Below are 17,620 nucleotides of genomic sequence, written 5' to 3' on the forward strand. Positions count from 1 at the left end.
ATACCTATCCTTTCAGAGCTCTCTCTTTCCCTCTGTGTTAGAGCCAGATCGGATAGAATAGAATAGAGAAAAGTGAGAAGAGGACAGCTTTATGTATTGTGAGAATGGGGTCTCGGAGTGTCTAGCAATAAGCCCCTCTGAGACCCACAGGGAAACCCCAAAAGAGAGCAAGTGAGAGAGCGAGAGAAAGAGCGCGAGATAGCGGCAGGACAAGAGATAGTGAGAGAAACAGAGGACGAGAGAGATAGCGAGAGAGTAGGACAACGAGAGAGATCAGGACGAGAGAGTGATAGATAGTAGGAGAGCTCAGGAGTAGAGGGAGAGAGCAGGACGAGAGAGACAGACAGACGGAGGGAGGAGAGTGTTGACTTCTCAAAACATATCTATAGTATCAGTTTCAAAATGAAAACTTTGGTTACACAACCCACTGTCTCGCCCTTCTGTTTGTTTTATTATTGGGATCTTTTCATTTGCCCTCTCCCTTTCTCTAGGTCAGAGGGGAGTCATGGGCACAGATCTTCTGTCAGTCAAACAACAGGACACTGAGATGAAGTTACCCAACACACCTTTCAGTAATGCCCTCAGTATGGCCACGTCGATATCCTGGTGGTCCTCAGAGCCGATATGAAACACCGTGATCTGTCGTCCAGAGGAAGGAGAGAGGGAGAAAAACCCACATGGTCATTAAAAAATCTAAAGTAATGCAATACGTTCTGGTATTTATGAAAAACGATAAGCGTCATCAGTATCATTATATTAATCAGACTATGAACAGACGACACAGTATGCATTGTAGGATTCAGCTTTTTCTTCAAATTCATTCAGTATCTGTTAAGGATCCCCATTAGCTGTTGCCAAGGCAGCAGCTACTCATCCTGGGGCCAGGAAGGCAGTTATATACAATTTGAAATATTACATGACATTACATGTCAGAACACTTTACCCAATACATTTAGTCCACTATCACATATTTACAAAACAACATCCATGTGTACGTGTGTGTCTTATGTGAATGTGTCTGTGCCTGTGTGTGTGTCTCTTCACAGTCCCCACTGTTCCATAAGGTGTATTTTTATCTGTTTTTAAATCTGATTCTACTGCTTGCATCAGTTACCTGATGTGGAATAGATTTCCATGTATTCACTGTGAGTTAACCATGTGTTTACCAGTTCTTTGCTCTTCATACATTCCATAAGGGTCTGGAAGAGGTGTATAGCATCGCTGTGGCTGAAGTTGAACGTCTTTTTGATCGTAGCGATGATTTCTATCTCCACACCGTCAGGTAGACCCCTGAAGGGTTAAAGGAAGTTACATCCACGATCATTCCTCTAAGTAACGGTTCTAGCACAGAACCCTGTGGAACCCCATTATATGTGATGCAATCTGTTAGAAGAATGTGTGTCTCACCCCCCCTCCTCAGTCTGTTTGTGGACGTAGGCCAGTATGTCAGCAGCACGCCCAGTCCCCTCACAGACCACCACAGGAACAGGTGGAGTCTCCTGAAGGTACTCCAACACTGTCAGGATTACGTTGGGACCCCCCTCAAATATCAACGCTACCACAGGAACACCCTGACCAATTCCTGGGGGGGAGGGAGAAACAAAGGACAGAGAAAGAGAGAGAAAGCCAGAATATCACTAAATATGCTGTTAAGAACATTGGAAACATCTCAAATATCAACACTGTATGTTCATCGAGATGCTGTATTCTATTGGTCTCTGTTTGTGATGACAACAGGAAAGCAGTAAAGGGTTAACAGAGAGACATGTGACAGGTCTTAAAGCTCCATTTTAAGAGGGTGTTTCAGCAGGTCAGCAGACTGCCACACCATAATAACAGTGGGTGTGCATTCTGTATGGGTGTCTGCCTAGGCTATTTTAATAATAGGGGATCTAAGGTTATTGTGATAATAGCCGGTCTCTGGTAACTGCCTCTGTCACACACTGGCACTTAGAAGCACCACACAGAGACAGAAAAGGCGGAGATACAGCAACTACAGTAGACACTGACTGATAGACTTCTTTTGCTAATCTTTATCAAGGGTGCCAATAATTTTGGACCTGACCATTATTCTCAGACATTGCCTTCAGGTGTTAAAGTACTCTCAACACACAGCCGCAGAGAAGACGCCTGGGGTGGAAATAATCATTATAAAACGTTACGTTTGGATCCTGGATGTTAATTGGTTGATAAGTCATTATTTATTTACGATAATCCTCAGGTAATGCTTGTTAACAGTTCAATTTGAATTATCACTGCGCATTCACTGTCCCACAGCCCAGCCAGGCAATTCCAAACCTTTCTCTCTACCGGAAACAGCATCTTGACATTGTTTCCCCATGTTTCTAGCCTAACATTTGGTTTGCAACAGTGGGGGTTTGTCTAAACCCTGCAGTCTGCCTCTCCAATCTCTGCAACAATGTTGGAATGCAACCTTCAACGTGCAAAATGAGACTGAACGTGTCTGGACGAGACAGACAGCTTCTCTGAGCCAGGTGAATTCAGGCAGGCCCAGTCCTGGCCGTTCTGCCGCCCTAGGCGAGAAAAAATTACCGCCCTCCTCCTATCCCAGAAAAACTAGAATAGTGTAGCCTACAGTGACAGCCCACAATGCAATTTTATGAATGCCCATCCATGTACTACTGATTGTAAAACAGGTAGCAGCATTTTATTAGCCTAATCCGGATTCCTGACCAAGGCTGAAGCCTAATCATTTTGTCTATTTAAGATCTGCATATGAGATACCCAAGATTATCAGGAGTTATGAGTCCATTTCAGTGAGAATCCGTGTGTTTACACAGCCGGAAATACACAAGTATTTTCTTCTTTGCTATGATCAGCTCGTAAAAAAATGGACAAATTGGCCTACAATTGATTCATGACCATTTAGCCCACGGAGTAAAACTCCCAGACAGCAGTCGTGAGAAGCCTAATTTAATTCCATATTGTACATTTTATTTGGACACATCCTGGTTTTAGGATATTGAATTGCATTTTTATTTAATAGGGCTATTTGGTCAAAGAGACGTGCTTGATGTAAAAAAAAAAGTGTCTGTCTCATAACATTGTCATAAATATGGTCTCCAGTCTGTAGGCAACAGAAAAACCACAGGTTACTACTCTTTCTACTATAGGCTACATGATTCATGTTATGTGACTTGAGTGTTGGTGGAGCACCGCCGCTCTGCTCATCTCCAACAGCACCCTGGAGAGGCATGCTGGGAATGGACAAGCTAAATATTTTGCAACCCTGACTTTGGCAAAGTGGGCACTCCTTATCATGGGGTGGTATCAGCACTCACCTAAATAGCCCGTATGCCATTGGGCGAGATACGTTTTCATTGTTTTTGGGCAGAATTATGTGAGGCGTTATGTGTTGTTGGAGGTGATTCCTGGTCAGTTTAGCTCGTAAAATGCCGCCCTCGTCAATCTGCCACCCTAGGCAACCACCTAATCCTGTCTAATGGGCGGGCCGGCCCTGTTCATGCATCAGCATAATTATTATGGATATATCCAAAGAAATGGCAATAGAAACAAAGGTGAAACATACAAAAATGTAGCTAGTTTGCTGTCATTCCAGCTGCTTGGTGTGATTGTGTTAGCTTTAGTTGCTTAGCTAGAAAAGGAAAAATTGCTAGCCTGCATAGTAACCTTTATCAATTAGAACGGACGACCAGTCCACTTGGCTAGCTAATGTGCCAATAAAACAAACAAAAAAAAATGTGCTTTTGGCAAGCAACCACATAAATAGAACACACAACTGGAGTTTGTCCAGACACTATAACTGGGTGGAAAGATGAATAAAATGAATTCTCATTTTTTTGTTTTATGAAAACATGTTAAACATCATTTTATATAAGCAATAAGGCACTCAAACCTGTAGATGATCATGAATAACAGACTCAAACCTGTAGATGATCATGAATAACAGACTCAAACCTGTAGATGATCATGAATAACAGACTCAAACCTGTAGATGATCATGAATAACAGACTCAAACCTGTAGATGATCATGAATAACAGACTCAAACCTGTAGATGATCATGAATAACAGACTCAAACCTGTAGATGACCATGAATAACAGACTCAAACCTGTAGACGATCATGAATAACAGACTCAAACCTGTAGACGATCATGAATAACAGACTCAAACCTGTAGACGATCATGAATAACAGACTCAAACCTGTAGATGATCATGAATAACAGACTCAAACCTGTAGATGACCATGAATAACAGACTCAAACCTGTAGACGATCATGAATAACAGACTCAAACCTGTAGACGATCATGAATAACAGACTCAAACCTGTAGATGATCATGAATAACAGACTCAAACCTGTAGACGATCATGAATAACAGACTCAAACCTGTAGACGATCATGAATAACAGACTCAAACCTGTAGATGATCATGAATAACAGACTCAAACCTGTAGATGATCATGAATAACAGACTCAAACCTGTAGATGATCATGAATAACAGACTCAAACCTGTAGACGATCATGAATAATACTCAAGGGTTGTTTCCCGGCACGCAGCTTCCCACTGTGCCTAACTACAGCCCAGAATTGTGTGTAATTCACTATAATCCACGATTCTCATGCTTTATTGCTAAAGTATCCTCTGCAGTTGGATGTGTTTATCGTGTGTGTGTGTGTGTGTGTCTCTTACGTGCGTGTATCCTCTGCAGTTGGATGTGTTTATCGTGTGTGTGTGTGTGTCTCTTACGTGCGTGTATCCTCTGCAGTTGGATGTGTTTATCGTGTGTGTGTGTGTCTCTTACGTGCGTGTATCCTCTGCAGTTGGATGTGTTTATCGTGTGTGTGTGTGTGTGTGTGTGTGTGTGTGTCTCTTACGTGCGTGTATCCTCTGCAGTTTGATGTGTTTTTCCAGCTCGCGGCGTAGTTGGACCTCAGCTCCGTACTTCCCCACCGTCCCATCATCCACCAGCAGGAAGTGGGAGTGGAGGTTGTTCAACACGTTGAGCTTGGACAGGGGGTTCAGCAACGTCTGGTAGGGGGCTACAACCTGGAACATACACTTTACTCAGACTGGACAGCAGATATTTTTGACCACTTAAAATAAATACTGGGTAAATAAGTATTGTGATGTGCTTGTTTGTGTTTAGGTTTCACTATCCAGAAGTCCTCACAAGGATAGTAAAACAAGGAAAAGGACATTTCTTCGGTCCCCACAGGGTAAAAGGCTCTTTTAGGTTTGAGAGTTAGGTTTAGAGGTTAAAGGTTAGGGAAAAATAGGATTTTAATCAATTGTTTGGTCCCCACAAGGATTGTAAAAAACAAACTTTTGTGTGTGTGAGTGTGTGTTCCTCACGTCTCTCCCGATGAGGTCATTGCGGTTCTCAATGACGCCCCAGGGAGCGACTCCAATTGTACAGATCTTCCTTGACGATCTAGAACAGTGCTCCTTCAACGCATCACCCACATGTTTGGCAACACCTGGAGGTCAGGGGTTAAAATACAACCAATCAACACCAAGTAATGGATCAAAACAGACTAGTGTAGTTGTCTGGACAACCAGTCTGCTGTAGCTGAGTGTTACTATCAGGACCAGTCAGAATAAACACCAGTCTGGTTAATTAACCCACTATGTAATCAGTTAAACACTGTCATTAAGTAAGGAGTCAACCATTATCATTAGGTCTCCATAATGAGTTAAACACAGTATATAGGTCCCAGTAGCGCTGGGATAGAGACACACAACTCTGCTAAGACAGAACACCCGACTTGTGTGTATTTGACCTAATAAGAAGAGTAAGTCACTGTGTGTGAGAGAGTTTGCTCGAATCTGTGCGTATGTGCGTTTTTCTATGCCCGTGTGTATGTGTATCACCTGTGTTAACCCCTCCTGTCAGGATCCATGCCCCGGTGGTGACAGCAGCTTTGATCAGGCCCTTCCCCACCACCTGTTTGATTCGGGGGTGCAGGTCAAAGTTCTGGATGCCTCCGTGGACAGAGATGAGGATCTTAGGAAGCTCCATCTGCCACTCATTCAGCATCAGCCTCAGGATGCTCTCTGGCCTGCTGTCATGGGACAGACGCACATACTGGGGACAGGAGAGGAGTGGAGAGGAGGGGAGGAAAGGAGAGATTGGAGGGTTTGAACTTCTCTTGTACAAACTAAATGTTGCAGTCCTTTCAAAATACACCCATCTTTGATTTTAAGTTTGAACTCGAGCTTAAGATGACTATTAATGATGTTCCAATGTCAACACTGGGGTCTTGGAGGGTGGATTTCCCAGACCTACATGGACATGCTTGATACATCGTCACCATTAAATGTGTCAATCTGGGCCGTGGAAAGCGGTCCTGAACGTACAGTAAAGGATATTCTCAGTCTCACAGCCACACAACCCCTTCTCTTGTTCCAAGGCATAATAAACCTGGAGTTTTAACAGGGGGATTTGCCCGTATTACAGTCACTGCTGTTTCTAAAATAGTAGACTAAATGGCGTTGTGTGATTATATTCACCTACTTCATGTAGAATAACCAATAATAAACACTTAGTTTAGCCCAAAAGGGATGGAGGTGACTCATCAAAAACATTGCGTATGTTTTGCAAGGAATACACAGGCCTAAGTAAGTAAGTTAGTCTGAGGTAAAAGTGTTTTCCTAGGTGTTGTATAAGTGTCTACATCCCAAATGTCACCCTTTTACCTACATAGTGCACTAGTTTTGACCAGAGCCCAATGGGCCATGGTCAAATGTAGTGCACTATATAGGGAATATGATGCCATTTGGGACTCACCCGCTGGCTATGGAGGCAGACTAGACAGGCTAGGCTGCTCAGCTCAGGGAAGAGTTTCCAGAATGCTAGGCCAGGTCAAAGGATGTCTAATAATGTATACCTTTGGAGCTGGTGGCGATGGCCAGAGACAATGTGACTGAGACACTGGTTTGATTTGTTGAGCTAAGCGCTTAGAGAGTGTCTATCTCTGTGAGGTCCACCATGGAGATGTGAGAGTGTGTGTGTGTGTGTGTGTAAGCTTCTCTCCACCCTACCTTGGCTCTGTAAGAGTGCGACCCTCCCTGGAAGTTAACGATGCCGTAAGCGTCTGTAGGGCTCTCCTGTGTGTGTTTGTCCACAGCCCACTCCTCCAACTCCGGCTGCACCCCACCCTCTGCCCCCCCACCCAAGTTCACGTCTGAGTACTTCATGGCCAGGCTGGCTGTAAACCCAGCATGCTGCCGTACCAGCCGACCACAGCAGCATCTAGAGGAAGGGGGGGGGGGACACACAGAGATAAATATTATTTTACACACAGACGCATCAGAGCCCCATATGAATCATCAACTTTACCCCTCTACATTTCTATAAAGTGACACACACACACAGGGCAGTCTAGGTCCTGCTACACCCTCTCTCAGAGAGATGATGTGTTCCTCCTGACACACAAAGCCTGGAAGGTAATTGTTTCTTTTCAGGACCGGGGTGTAGTACTGTACTATATACAGTGGGGTACTATATAAAGTGGAGTACTATATACACACAATACTATACAGTGGAGTATTATATACACAATAATATACAGTGGAGTATTATATACAGTACTATACAGTGGAGTACTATATACACAGTAATATACAGTGGAGTACTATATACACAGTAATATACAGTGGAGAACTATATACACAGTGGAGCACTATATACACAGACATTTACAGTGGAGTACTATATACAGTACTATACAGTGGGGTACTATATACAGTACTATACAGTGGAGTAATATATACAGTGGAGTATTATATACAGTACTATACAGTGGAGTACTATATACACAGTAATATACAGTGGAGTACTATATACAGTACAGTGGAGGCTCCTTAGAGGAGAAAGGGAAGGACCATCCTCAGTGAATAAAAAAAATAATAGTAATGTTATCCTTTTTAGATAAAACTATACTAAATATATTCACGTGTCACAAAATAATTGATTAAAACACATGGTTTTGCGATGAAGGTCTACAGTAGCCTCAGCAGAACTCTGTAGTGTAGCACCATGGTGTAGCCGGAGGACAGCTAGTTTCCGTCCTCAGAGTACATTGACTTTAATACAAAACCTAGGATTATCAAGGTTCTCACTTCCTTCCATAGACTTACACAGTAATTATGACAACTTCCGGAGGACTTCCTCCAACCTATCAGAGCTCTTGCAGCTTGAACTGAAATATAGTCCACCCAATCAAAGGATCAGATAATGACTAGTACTGAAAGAATAAGCTACTGCTAGCTAGCACTGCTTAAAATGTGGTGAATAGTTGACTCAAAGAGAGAGAAAGACAATAGTTGAACAGTTATGAACAATTACATTTATTTTAAAATGAAGGAGAAGCCAGAGAGATCGAGAGAACAAACTATATTCATTTTATATTTTTTACTTTTGCTTACTTTAGCTAGCGAATGCAGCTAGCTAGTTTAGCCTACTCAAAACACCTGGCTCAAACAGAGAGGGATGCCATGTTAGCTAGCTGGGTATGGCTATTCAACACTGGAACTTTTCCAAGTCAGGGTAAGCTTTATAAATGTATTGCCACCGGGGCCCGCCGGTGTAACTGCTAAACTGCTTGCTAACTGTACTGCATGACTGTAGCGGGTTTACTAACACGTTAGATCTAGTAGCTATGTTGACTGATATTGGCTAATATGGTGACAACGACGTAGGTTATATGTAGAGGTTAGCGGTTATGATATAAAGATTTGGCATGGAAAGGTTTTTTCGCCTGGTCACAGACAGCTGATGTGTTGTGCACTGAAGCCCACAAATGAAGGGGAAAGGTGAGATGAAGAAAGCACATAGATTTGAGAAGGAATTAACGAGCAAAGTGATCATGCTGTTTGTATGTGGCTGCTATGAAAGTGAACTGTATTTGCGTGTGATAAGGGGTGTATTCATTCCGCCTAAAAACGTTCTTAAACTGGAGCAAACGTAACGAAACGGGGATACACATACATTAATTTGTCCAATAGAAACTCTCGTTTGCAACTATTGGACTATCATGTAGTAACCTAAACGATGTTACATTGAGTTGGGCGAATATGAATGACAGTCATCAAATATGCTGTAACAGAAATAACGGCATGCTCATAAAAATATAGTAAAAATCGTCCTTCCTCATCTTAAAACGGCACCGACTGCCACTGATACAGCACTACATACAGTGAAGAACCATAGGCGTGGAGTGCAATAGAGACTAGGTGACACTTCCACACAGAACTTTAATACCAGTTATTGTTTATGTCAGTACAGTATTTTAGAAGAGGTTGGTTGAATTGAGGAGGTCCCAGGGTCTTGAGTCAAGGACTGGGCTCACGTCTGGCTGAGAGATCAGAATAGGGCCAAAGACTCACCTCACCAACTGCTGGCAGATCTGACATCCTGGAAGGCATCTGAAACAACATCAACAAACACATCTTCACATTAGAGTATGAAGTAAAATATAAGTATTATACATACATTATATACCTACACTACCATTCAAAAGTTTTAGAACACCTACTCATTCAAAAGGTTTGTCTTTATTTTTACTATTTTCTATATTGTAGAATAATGGTGATGACCTCAAAAAACTATGAAATAACACATATGGAATCATGTAGAAACCAAAAAAAAGTGCAAAATCAACATTACATTTTAGATTTGAGATTATTCAAAGTCGCCACCCTTTGCCTTGATGACAGCTTTGCACACTCTTGGCATTCTCTCAACCATCTTCATGAGGTAGTCACCCGGAATGTATTTCAATTAACAGGTGTGCCTTTTTAAAAAGTTAATTTGTGTAATTTCTTTCCTTCTGATTGGCTCAAACGCATTAAGTTGTGTTGTGACAAGGTAGGGGTGGTATACAGAAGTTAGCCCTGTTTGGTAGAAGACCAAGTCCATATTATGGAAAGAACAGCTCAAATAAACAAAAGAGAAACGACAGTCCACCATTCCTTTAAGACATGAAGGTCAGTCAATACTGAACATTTTAAGAACTTTGACAGTTTCTTCAAATACTGTCGTAAAAACCATCAAGCGCTATGATGAAACTGGCTCTCATGAGGACCGACACAGGAATGGAAGACCCAGAGTTACCTCTGCTGCAGATGATAAATTAATTTGAGTTACCAGCCTCAGAAATTGCAGCTCAAATAAATGCTTCACAGAGTTCCAGTCACAGACACATCTCAACATCAACTGTGTGAATCAGGCCTCCATGGTCAAATTGCTGCAAAGAAACCATTACTAAAGGACACCAATAAGAAGAAGAGACTTGCTTGGGCCAAGAAACCTGAGCAAATGGACATTAGACCAGTGGAAATCTGTCCTTTGGTCTGATGAGTCCAAATTGGAGACTTTTGGTTCCAACCGCTGCATCTTTGTGAGATGCGGTGTGGGTGAACAGATGACCTCCGCATGTGTATTTCCCACCGTAAAGCATGGAGGTGTGATTTGCTGGTGACACCGTCTGTGATTTATTTAGAATTCAAGGCATACTTAACCAGCATGGCTATCACAGCGATACGCCATCCCATCTGGTTTGGGCTTAGTGGGACTATCCGTTGTTTTTCAACAGGACAATGACAACACACCTGCAGGTTGTGTAAGGGCTATTTGACCAAGAAGGAGAGTGATGGAGTGCTGCATCAGATGACCTGGACTCCACAATCACCCGACCTCAACCCAATTGAGACGGTTTGGGATGAGTTGGACTGCAGATTGAAGGAAAAGCAGCCAACAAGTGCTCAGCATATGTGGGAACTCCTTCAAGACGGTTGGAAAAGCATTCCAGGTGAAGTTGGAAAAGCATTCCAGGTGAAGCTGGTTAAGAGAATGCCATGGTGAAGATGGTGATTAATCACTCCAGAGAACGCGTTTCCACTGCTCCAGAGTCCAATGGTGGCGAACTTCACACCACTCCTGCCGACGCTTGGCATTGCGCATGGTGATCTTAGGCTTGTGTGCTGCTGCTTGACCATGGAAATCCGACTTACAGTTCTTGTGCTGACGTTGCTTCCAGAGGCAGTTTGGATCTCGGTAGGGAGTGTTGCAACAGAGGACAGATGATTTTTACATGCTACACACTCGGTGGTCCCGATCTGTGAGCTTGTGTGGCCTACCACTTCACGGCTAAGCTGTTGTTACTCCTAGATGTTTCCACTTCACAATAACAGCACTTAGTTGAATGGGGCAGCTCTAGCAGGGCAGAAATTTGACTAACTGACTTGTTGGAAAGGTGGCATCCTATGACGGTGCCATGTTGAAAGTCACTGAGCTCTTCAGTAAGGCATTCTACTGATAATGATTGTCTATGGAAATTGCATGGCTGTATGCTAGATTTTATACACCCGTCAGCAACGGGTGTGGCTGAAATAGCCAAATCCACTAATTTGAAAGGGTGTCCACATACTTTTGCATATATAGTTTAGCTGTAACCTGGCCTTATAAAATAAGAGAGATGAACCCAGACAATAGTTTCTATCTAGTCTTGTTTGAAGACACGTTCATCATGTACCCATTGTTAGCCCATCTCGGGGTTGTACTTCACAGGAAGCAGTAGTGTTGTTAGGATGATCAATAAGTAAACCAGCTAGCATTGATTGAGTAACACTCACACCGATATATAAATCAAATCAAAGTTTATTTGTCACGTGTGCCGAATACAGACCTTACAGTGAAATGCTTACTTACAGGCTCTAACCAATAGTGCAAAAAGGTATTAGGTGAACCCTAGATAGGTAAAGAAATAAAACAACAGTAAAAAGACAGGCTATATACAGTAGAGAGGCTATAAAAGTAGCGAGGCTACATACAGGCACCGGTTAGTCAGGCTGATTGAGGTAATATGTACATGTAGATATGGTTAAAGTGACTGCATATATGATGAACAGAGAGTAGCAGTAGCGTAAAAGAGGGGTTGGCAATTTGGGGGTGGCGGGACACAATGCAGATAGTCCGGTTAGCCAATGTGCAGGAGCACTGGTTGGTCGGGCCAACAGACTCCTCTAGTTTATACAGAAAGCTGATATTGGATATGATCTCCACCGAGTTAGGAATTATCTCCAAAAGTGGGTGGATTTGGTGGCTCTAGGTGAAATTCAGGAAGACGTTAGATGGCCTTTTTACTGAAGAAAGTGTTTGTTTCATATGTTTGTGTTCTGCTTTTCGTGTAATTGATGTGTATATAGACACAGTGCCTTCGGAAAGCAATCAGACCCCTTCACTTTTTCCACATGTTACATTACAGCCCTTATTTTAAAATGGATGAAATAAAAATAAAAAATCTCAGCAATCTACACACAATACCCCATAATGACAAAGTGGAAACAGATACACATTTTTGCAAATGTATAAAAAATAAAAACATATTCAGACCATTTGCTATGAGACTGGAAATTGAGCTCAGGTGCATCCTGTTTCCATTGATCATCCTTGTTTTTACAACTGGAGTCCACCTGGAGTAAATTCAACTGATTGGACATGATTTGGAAAGGCACACACCTGTCTATATAAGGTCCCACAGTTGACTGTGAATGTCAGAGCTAAAAACAAGCCATGAGGTCGAAGGAATTGTCCGTAGAGCGCCGAGACAGGATTGTTTCGAAGCACAGATCTGGGGGAAGGGTACCAAAAAATGTCTGCAGCATTGAAGGTCCTTAAGGAACTCTCAAGACACCAGGTTGGGAACCACTACTTTTAGAGTGTGGGGATAGAATGCGTGTCACTGAGGGTAAACTGGCAACGATTGATGTCATATTTGGAAAAATAGCCAGTGTGAAATCTTTTGTTAGTACCTCACAATAAAATACATGTTTTGAAAAGAGCCAACTTATTTGAGTGTCCAGCTGGCCAGTAGACGTGGTGAACTGAATGACTAACCTACCACACACTTCTACCACACACTTACACCACACACACTAGCACCCTATCACACTGCCTCGAACCCAAACCGTACTGTGCTTGGATTTTTCTTTTCAGATTGTCTTTCCCAACACAGTTGCAGCATTGTAACCCGGCCAGCATAGTTCAGTAGTGTGAAAAGTGTACAAACGGGACCTCTGTAGAATTCCAGCACTGCAATGTCACATTCCAGCAAGTTCAAGTAGGAAATACTACAGTACTAAGCGGCAGGAGACCTTCAAGTTCATACAAGCCTTAAACACAACACACACAACCTAGCCTACACGTCACACCATCATATTATTTTGTCAGATTATAAACAGACAACACCTGCTCCTCATTTTACAATTGGATCCCCCAGCCTCAAAACGCTTTAGGTTGCGCTCGGTCCCCAGAGGTTGCAGCCCTGCAGTAACAGTTCAGCAGCATGCACTACCTCTCTCTCTTTGTGCTGTTTGCTGAGGAGACGTAGCTACAGGGCTCAAAATTAAAAAGGTGTCCCTCTCGCCCCGGGACGTTAAAAATTAGATGTCTGGGACGGTTCAAAACAGACCTTAGGACTGTTCTGGGACAACAGATCCAAAATTCATATAACCACTGTATATAAAAAAATAAATACAAAGCAATTAGGCTGATGCAACAGATCAGAATAAGCGCAACAATGCACACGCAGCAGTAGGCTCTGCATGAATGTTCCAGACTGCAAGTAGCTGGAAGACACTAAAAAGCATTTAGAAAGAGGGGAGATCTAAAGATGCAACAACTAGCATGGGTTGCTAATATGACTAGGATTGTGTCTTTGGCTGCTGGAACAATGAAAGAAAGCTGTTTTCAATGGAAGTATTTATCAAATAATTCCCTCAATTTCTATGGTCTGATTTTGTCTAGGCTACTTTCCAACTGCTGACTGCCTCCGCTCAGAGGTGCAAGGTGGATGATACGCGGTGCCCAACAGGCACTGGCCTTTCTCTCCGCTCAGAGGTACAAGGTGGATGATACGCGGTGCCTTTCTCTCCTCTCAGAGGTGCAAGGTGGATGATACGCGGTGCCTTTCTCTCCTCTCAGAGGTGCAAGGTGGATGATACGCGGTGCCCAACAGGCACTGGCCTTTCTCTCCGCTCAGAGGTGCAAGGTGGATGATACGCGGTGCCCAACAGGCACTGGCCTTTCTCTCCTCTCAGAGGTGCAAGGTGGATGATACGCGGTGCCTTTCTCTCCGCTCAGAGGTACAGGGTGGATGATACGCGGTGCCCAACAGGCACTGGCCTTTCTCTCCGCTCAGAGGTACAAGGTGGATGATACGCGGTGCCTTTCTCTCCGCTCAGAGGTACAAGGTGGATGATACGCGGTGCCTTTCTCTCCTCTCAGAGGTGCAAGGTGGATGATACGCGGTGCCTTTCTCTCCTCTCAGAGGTACAAGGTGGATGATACGCGGTGCCTTTCTCTCCTCTCAGAGGTACAAGGTGGATGATACGCGGTGCCTTTCTCTCCGCTCAGAGGTGCAAGGTGGATGATACGCGGTGCCCAACAGGCACTGGCCTTTCTCTCCGCTCAGAGGTACAAGGTGGATGATACGCAGTGCCTTTCTCTCCGCTCAGAGGTGCAAGGTGGATGATACGCGGTGCCCAACAGGCACTGGCCTTTCTCTCCTCTCAGAGGTGCAAGGTGGATGATACGCGGTGCCTTTCTCTCCTCTCAGAGGTGCAAGGTGGATGATACGCGGTGCCTTTCTCTCCTCTCAGAGGTACAAGGTGGATGATACGCGGTGCCTTTCTCTCCTCTCAGAGGTACAAGGTGGATGATACGCGGTGCCTTTCTCTCCGCTCAGAGGTGCAAGGTGGATGATACGCGGTGCCTTTCTCTCCGCTCAGAGGTGCAAGGTGGATGATACGCGGTGCCCAACAGGCACTGGCCTTTCTCTCCGCTCAGAGGTACAAGGTGGATGATACGCAGTGCCTTTCTCTCCGCTCAGAGGTGCAAGGTGGATGATACGCGGTGCCCAACAGGCACTGGCCTTTCTCTCCTCTCAGAGGTGCAAGGTGGATGATACGCGGTGCCTTTCTCTCCTCTCAGAGGTGCAAGGTGGATGATACGCGGTGCCTTTCTCTCCTCTCAGAGGTACAAGGTGGATGATACGCGGTGCCTTTCTCTCCTCTCAGAGGTACAAGGTGGATGATACGCGGTGCCTTTCTCTCCGCTCAGAGGTGCAAGGTGGATGATACGCGGTGCCCAACAGGCACTGGCCTTTCTCTCCGCTCAGAGGTACAAGGTGGATGATACGCAGTGCCTTTCTCTCCGCTCAGAGGTGCAAGGTGGATGATACGCGGTGCCCAACAGGCACTGGCCTTTCTCTCCTCTCAGAGGTGCAAGGTGGATGATACGCGGTGCCTTTCTCTCCGCTCAGAGGTGCAAGGTGGATGATACGCGGTGCCCAACAGGCACTGGCCTTTCTCTCCGCTCAGAGGTACAAGGTGGATGATACGCAGTGCCTTTCTCTCCGCTCAGAGGTGCAAGGTGGATGATACGCGGTGCCCAACAGGCACTGGCCTTTCTCTCCTCTCAGAGGTGCAAGGTGGATGATACGCGGTGCCTTTCTCTCCTCTCAGAGGTGCAAGGTGGATGATACGCGGTGCCTTTCTCTCCTCTCAGAGGTACAAGGTGGATGATACGCGGTGCCTTTCTCTCCTCTCAGAGGTACAAGGTGGATGATACGCGGTGCCTTTCTCTCCGCTCAGAGGTGCAAGGTGGATGATACGCGGTGCCTTTCTCTCCGCTCAGAGGTGCAAGGTGGATGATACGCGGTGCACAACAGGCACTGGCCTTTCTCTCCGCTCTTGGGTTCGATTTGAACGAACCGTGCCTCCAGTAGGCTTTGGTTTCCGCTCTGCTAGCTTCGGTTAATAATGCCATGGGTGGGATGGGAGACATGGAGAGAAAGCATAAAGCGTCTTAATAGGCCATTGGACCACCACGAGCTGCCAGAACAGCTTCAATGTGCATAGGCATGGATTCTACATGTGTCTGGAACTCTATTGGAGGGATGCCAAACCATTCTTCCACAAGAAATTCCATAATTTGGTGCTTTGTTGATGGAAGACGCTGTCTCCGGTGCCACTCCTGAATCAACATTAGTCTTGAGCCCTGGGAAGCTATATTCACGAGCGCTCCAATGTAGAAATGTTTTGAAAGTTTAAAAAGAGTAAAAATTCATGAACATTTTACAAAATGTAGTCCTAGGTTGTTGTCTATTTAGCAAACTATTGGTGATGAGATAATAGTATAAAAACAGTTTTATACCAAGTGATGCACTGCTAGGTTGGCTATTTTAGCTAGGCTAACGTTAGCAAGCTAGCACAGTATCTTGATCTTCCCTTTCATCTTTTCAGCTGCAGTTTCAGATGAGCAGCACTCAGTGAGTCAGTGGTCACCCTAGTGAAAAAGTAGCTTAATGGAGGTGCCAATACAAAAGACAAAAAAAGTGCCGGACATAAGATTGAAGGAGTGCAGTAGACTAAGTAAATGAATGGCTACATAGCCATCTACACTGTACAATTTACAATAGACTGGTACTATGCAGTCAGCTAGCTAGCTATACTTATTCCCAGACAGTAAATCAATAATTTAGCTAATAAAAGCAGAATGTAATTCGTCTTTATAGGGTAACCCCATCATTGTTAAGGCCAGACATTTTCGTCATTTGATTATGGCAGGGTTCAAAGACAGGCAACATAGAGAGTGAGCATCCCACATGCTGAGGCAGGGAGAGGACGAACAGGTCATCAGGTGAGAATGAGTTATAAGGCACTATAAGTTCAACACCTCATCTTTGCAGACTATAGCCCAAGTGCTACAACAAGTTAGTTGGGTATAAGAAATGATTTATTCAAGACCATGTACTAGCCAAGCGTGGCGAAGGGTACACAAATAGAATAATGGGCTTTGACATTCAAATGTAGTTAAATAATGGGTGTGGTGGTGGCTTTTTGTTAACTGTTAAGAGTAGGAAGTAATATAGACAAATATTGGTTTTTGCAGTTGTGATTGGGGTATATTGACCAAATTATCAGGATTTTTTTAGATGCATTTTCCCTTAGAAAGTCAACAGAAACAACCATTTCACAGCAAATAAAATAAAATCTCCCAAGCCCCCGGACCCCCTGTAGAGGGGTGTTGACACTGGAACCAATTGACCCTGACCATTCCAATATCCAACACAAAGTTACCCCCTTGGCTGGCTGGCTGTTGGAGGATAACCTAGTAGTTGGGCTACACCCTGCCCTAACACCAACTCTTACTTACTACAGTAGTGGTTAAGTTTCACCTTCTGGCCTTTACAGACACACTCAGTGTAATTACAGATTGCAGTGTACTAACCCCACCATGCAGGTAATAAACACTCAAGGATGGAGGGACGGGAGAGAGAGATACATGCGAGAGAAAGAGACAGAAGACAGACAGACATACTCTGTCATATCTGGAGTATTTCTCCTGTCTTATCCGGTATCCTGTGTGAATTTAAGTATGCGCCCTCTAACTCTCTCCTCTAGGAAGACCAGAGTCCTAGGACCATGCCTCAGGACAACATGGCCTGATGACTCCTTGCTGTCCCCAGTCCACCTGCTGCTGCTCCAGTTTCAACTGTTCTACTTGCGGCTATGGAACCCTGACCTGTTCACCGGATGTGATACCTTGTCCCGGGACCTGCTGCATTC

The 17,620-nt window shown here is 44.2% G+C and overlaps 1 protein-coding gene across 1 annotated transcript in view; it reads right to left on the reverse strand.

Moving 5' to 3' along the window:
* LOC139411640 (transient receptor potential cation channel subfamily M member 7-like) overlaps nucleotides 1-17,620 on the reverse strand; it is an 81,150-nt gene that overhangs the window by 48,660 nt on the left and 14,870 nt on the right. The window contains exons 3-10 of the mRNA XM_071158237.1: nucleotides 9,377-9,415; nucleotides 7,031-7,241; nucleotides 5,861-6,074; nucleotides 5,342-5,466; nucleotides 4,864-5,035; nucleotides 1,408-1,582; nucleotides 1,167-1,290; nucleotides 567-639 (exon numbers count right to left, since the gene is read on the reverse strand). Coding sequence (XP_071014338.1) covers nucleotides 567-639; nucleotides 1,167-1,290; nucleotides 1,408-1,582; nucleotides 4,864-5,035; nucleotides 5,342-5,466; nucleotides 5,861-6,074; nucleotides 7,031-7,241; nucleotides 9,377-9,415 — 1,133 coding nt within the window. The remainder of the gene's footprint in view (nucleotides 1-566; nucleotides 640-1,166; nucleotides 1,291-1,407; nucleotides 1,583-4,863; nucleotides 5,036-5,341; nucleotides 5,467-5,860; nucleotides 6,075-7,030; nucleotides 7,242-9,376; nucleotides 9,416-17,620) is intronic.

This window comes from Oncorhynchus clarkii, chromosome 6 (genome assembly GCF_045791955.1).
Source record: "Oncorhynchus clarkii lewisi isolate Uvic-CL-2024 chromosome 6, UVic_Ocla_1.0, whole genome shotgun sequence".
Lineage (NCBI taxonomy): Eukaryota > Metazoa > Chordata > Actinopteri > Salmoniformes > Salmonidae > Oncorhynchus > Oncorhynchus clarkii.